Raw genomic sequence first — 5276 nt, forward strand, 5'->3', positions numbered from 1 at the left:
AAGTCGTACAGGCCTGTAGTTACCTAGGGAGACTGATAAAGCTTCAAGCCCTTTTCTCCCCTGCCTGGGGCAGAGATGGAGCTGCAGGTGTGGGCAGCAATGTATTCAGTGCAGGTACAGGATGACCACAGTTGCCCCAGAAGACTTTTATTTATTCAGTTTGTGCCAGCCAAAGTTATCCCAGTTACCTGGATAGACTGGTGCTGAGCTAGCCAGCCTCCTCCCTGCCAGAGTTGGGACTGAAACCTAGGCTAGGGCTGCAGGCTGATCTGGGTGAAAGAAACCAGTTTCTAACATCACTGTGATATTTGGGCCAGCTGGCTTCTCCTCAGGCTGGGGATGGAGTCAAAATGGCGGCCACCAGCCATTTTCTGACTTAGACAAATTCACACTCCAGCTGTTCGTAGGGTTATTCCTTAGACATCTAAGTCTACCAATCAGTAGCTGAAACTGGCAGCCAACTGTCCCCTCCTTCCCTGTTTTTGGGCAATGGAGCTTCCAATTCCGGACACAGAACAGCTCCTGTGGTGGCTTATACCACCAGAGCAGGGCAATCACTGGCCTCTGTGGCTTGGCCAGCAATTTCCCAGAGAAGATGGCAAAGGTTCCTGCGGTTCCACCCTGTCAGAGGTGACACTGGGTCTTAGGCTAGACCTGCAATCTGACCTGGATGGAAAGAAGCCAGACCCCACCAGGAATGTGATTTTCAGTCCACCCCACTTGTGCCAGGTGTGGAGTTAAGATAGTGGCTCCCAGCCTCTTTTTGACCTGGATAGGCTCAAACTTTAGTTGTTCTCAGGATTATACTTCAGTCTGCTTAATTTTACTCATCAGTATCAGAAGTTGGTGCCCAACTGTCTCTTTCTCCTCCATTTTTGGGAAGTGGGGCTTTCAATTCCAGCCACAGAATAGCTCCTGAGGTGGCTTATGCCTCCAGTGGAGGATGGGCATTGATGTCTGTGGCATGGAGCATTCTACTTATAAGTCTTCTCTGAAGATGGACAACCACCTTCTTCCATTCCTTCAAGGATGTTTCAGGATGCCCCTCTGGCCTCCTGAATCCTCAAATAGGTGCTTCAGCTAGCTCCAGAGTTTCTGGGTGTTTACTAACTGCCTTGTAGCAGGAGCTGACTCTAGGAATTCCTTACTCCACCACCATCTTGCTCTCAGTTAGGGCTTTTTGAATTTAAAAAGGAACTTGTTTAAAATTGTCCTATGAATTCTCTATCTCCATAGCTATGATAAAAGAACTCACAATCTTTAAAAACATTAAAAAATAAATAAAAGATTGCAGCACAAAGATTTTTAAAGGGTCCCCACTAATTAAAGGGAAGTTGGAGGGAATTTATAAAATGATCAAATAAAAAAGGAATAAGAAGAAAATGAAAATAATTATCATTAGCACCCAGAATATGAAGGATTCACTTCAGTAAATTGAACACAACAGAGAATGATAGAAAGAGCCTCAAAAATTCACCTTTCTCTGACCTCAGATTCAGAGATAAGGTTTTTGTTTCCTTTGTTTCTTAAGAAAATTACCTGCTTTATCTCTACCTCATAGGTTTTAATTTGTGAAATGGTCTGTGTGATGTTTGCATACATGATCATGTTTCTCTAATACATACATAGGGCCACACCTAATATGGTAATTCCATGGATATTGAAAAGACACACACACATACACACCTTTTAGGAAAATTTATGATAATTCTTATTTTTTATTTATTCTTTTACTTCAGAGGATCAAATAAACTGACAAAGGGAGAGTGGAATATGTCAAATAGAGGAAACATAATAATGGGATCTGTTCAACACTGTCTGTCCTACAGGTAGATAACATTGAAGAAGATGTGGTTATAACAAAGAGGAAAGGAAGAAAAAGCACAAAGAAAAAAATTAGAATGGAATATGTAAAACAAAGCAAGAAAATATCTAAAAAAGCACCCACCTCACTGATAAAGAGAAAGGAAGGAAGGAAGGAAGGTAGGAAGGAAGGAAATGCTATTTCTGAAAAGTATGAGATAACTAAGTTTGAAAGAATACTAAAAAAAGGTGATACATCATGCTGATGTTAGATTATATTATAATTCTAGGCTTGGTATTTTTTATTTAAATATAATTGGGTAGTACTGTGCATCAGTCTGTGAGCTAGGCTTTATGAACTGAATAGTGATCAAATTAAACCCTTACTTTCTCTGAGCTCACATTCCAATATTTGAAATTGATACTTAATCCTTGAATATTTTTATTAGTGTGTGCTAAGAAGAAACATTATTCAAAATAAATGGGAGGAAATGATAGAGTTGCTTTATATGAAATTAAATTTGAAACAACAAAATGCCAGAATTTACTCTTCTGATTTTCCAATTTTAAAAATATGTTTCTTTATAATGGTGCTGAGTACATACTGAATAAAAAGTATAACATACAGAAAGAGTCACCTCTCATGATGGTCATTAATGATTATTCAGAGTAAGATATTTGGAATAGAAATAAAAGAAGACACATAAAAAAGGGCATGAGAGAAATTATGGCAATTATTTCCAGATGAATAACAGTCCTGTATGACTTAAAATATATATCTCAAAAATCTCAAACATTAGCTTTACTTGTGTCCTCTGGTATTATTCAGAACCAATCTTCTCTGCCTCCTAAGATGGATTTTCAAATATTTTGGAAGAGTTGTTATTAATTCCTAAATTTTTCCAAATAAAGTAATCCCATTATGCTCACATAAAAGAAATATTGCAGTTATTACTTGAATATGATTTGAATTATAAAACCTACATACAAATTTAAGATCTAACATTTACTGCTGTATAACAATGCAAAATCTACCTAGACAAATTAAATTTGTTTCTGATATACAGCACTCTTTCTTACATGAAAAAGCCTACTTAAATTTACAGAAGAATTGAAATTTTGAGATTTTTTTAGGTATCTTCATTAAGCATGAATATGAAAACTTCTTTGAATTTCATTATCATATTTCTGGAAACATCATAAATTTTGCTACAATATATACATTGTGTAATATAAAAACAAAATCATTCCAAGAGACTTAAAAAATCAATACTTATAGTTTTCACAGGTGGAGTTTATTGTTAGTACAACAAGAAAACATGGAGCTGTACTATTTCTGAAATGATTTCATAGTGTAATAACTTGAGGTTGAACAAAATCAAAGAATTAAGTTAAAAAAATTAAATGTGTCCAACAATGAATAAAAATATATCATGAATACAGGTAGTAGCACCAGAAGGCTGCTTCTGATTGACTTGAGTCATTAAATCTTCACATGAAAATAAAATAAAGGAATATGTTAAAAGGGTAGCTGATATATGTTGCCATTGTCAATAAGGTGTAGAGATATACTTGTATAAAGGCAAATCTATTATGTTAAGGTCGTCACGAAACTTCTAAAAAATATATCCTTCAAGGCTTGTTTCACTTGTTTATTTCTTAGTGTGTATATAAAAGGATTTAATACAGGTGCAATTGAAGTGATGAGTACTGCCACACCCTTGTTTAAGGATACTCTTTCCTTTGCAGAAGGTTTAATATACATAAAAATACAGCTGCCATAAGAAAGAGACACAACAATCATGTGGGAGGAACAGGTAGAAAAAGCCTTTTTCCTCTGCTGGGCAGAAGGGATCTTCAGAATTGTTTTTATGATGTGTGCATAGGAAAGTATCACTAAGGTCAATGTAATCAGCAGTGTGATAATAGCTAAGACAAAACTTAGTAATTCTATGACCTGTGTGTCTGTGCAGGAGAGTTTCAGTACAGGAGAATAATCACAAGCAAAGTGGTCAATAACATTGGCATCACAGAATTCCAACCCCAGGATCATGATGAGTCCAGGAGAGATTACTAACACCCCACTCAACCAACAACCAAGAACTAGCTGGATGCACACTTTGCTGCTCATAATGGTTGCATAATGAAGAGGTTTGCAGATGGCCACATAGCGGTCATAGGACATGGCAGCCAACAGGAAAAACTCTGATGCACCAAAGAAGATGAGAAAAAATAATTGGGATAAACAAGCCTCATAGGAAATTGTTTTATCCATAGTCACAATGCTGACCAGGAATCTAGGGATACAGGTAGATGTCAATGAGATTTCTAAGAAGGAGAAAACCCGAAGAAAGAAATACATTGGTGTTTTTAGATGAGAATCCACCAGGGTGAGAAGTATGATCATCAGATTTCCAGAAATGCTCAATAAATATGTTAGAAATAGAAAGAGGAAAATTACAATTTGCCAGTTGGGGTCATCTGTTAGTCCTAGAAGAATGAATGTTGTTACCATTGTATGGTTCTTCATGATTAAATACCTTCTGAATTACATCAGGTCTGAGAAAAAGAGATAATTATTTGTAAGTTTAGAAGGACTCACTGAGTATGGATTTAAAAGTGATATGAATGATCCAAGTTAGTCACTTGAATGCTTACCTTATTTTTTTTTAACATTACTTGGTTTTCTATGGTGTTTCATCTTCCATCTCTAAGAAGTGGGAAGGTGCAAGAAATATTTATGAATCAAGTGCTTGCCTTCAACCTCAATTGTATGCATTTCATCATCCATATTAGGCTTTTTTTCCTCCTTTCTTTTAAGAAGCACAGGCTTAATTCTATTTATTACATTACCCTCTCTTGGTTACTCATCTTTTAAATTCTCTTTTCAGATCTTTTTTTACTTTGTAACAGAATGGTTTTAATATTTCATTTTCCATGTGTCTGTAAGTTTCTCTGATTTAAAGTTTTAAATAAAACCAAGAAATACTTCCTGCAATCTTACTGAATCCACAAAAATTCTTTTTCTTTAAGATTAGCTTGATGTAGTCCTATATAGTTAAAATATTCTCCTGCCCATTTCCTTTACTGAAGTATACCTTTTTCATATACTTGCACTTAAATCAGCTAATCAGGTCTGAATTTATTTAATTTAGTTTTTAAAATTTGGTTATATTCTGAAAATTCTATTTTTCCGGTTGGTCTTTCTGTTCCATGTTATGGTCAAATAGACTTATTTTAGTGGAATGAGCTTTTATGAATTTTAGTACAATGAGAATCAAAATTAATATTTGTTGAAATTTTGAAAGAAATTTCAAATGATTCTTTCTCAATTATTCAACCAGATTCAAATGTATTACAGCATTGTAAGAAATACTGTTTTCTGTTCAGTGTTTTCCTTTCAAATAAAAGTAATGTGTACCCAGTGTTTTGTTTTAACAAAAATTATTGAGATTTTTTTTCATGGTGCTACT

At 35.2% G+C, this 5276-nt stretch overlaps 1 protein-coding gene across 1 annotated transcript; it reads right to left on the minus strand.

Annotated features, from left to right (window-relative positions):
• Nucleotides 1-3394: 3394 nt before the first annotated feature.
• Nucleotides 3395-4333, minus strand: LOC105746824 (olfactory receptor 6C74-like). The gene has a single exon (XM_012528042.3). The coding sequence runs from the start codon at nucleotides 4331-4333 to the stop codon at nucleotides 3395-3397; it is 939 nt and encodes a 312-aa protein (XP_012383496.3).
• Between the last annotated feature and the right edge of the window lie 943 nt (nucleotides 4334-5276).

The sequence above is a fragment of the Dasypus novemcinctus genome, chromosome 12 (assembly GCF_030445035.2).
Source record: "Dasypus novemcinctus isolate mDasNov1 chromosome 12, mDasNov1.1.hap2, whole genome shotgun sequence".
NCBI lineage: Eukaryota > Metazoa > Chordata > Mammalia > Cingulata > Dasypodidae > Dasypus > Dasypus novemcinctus.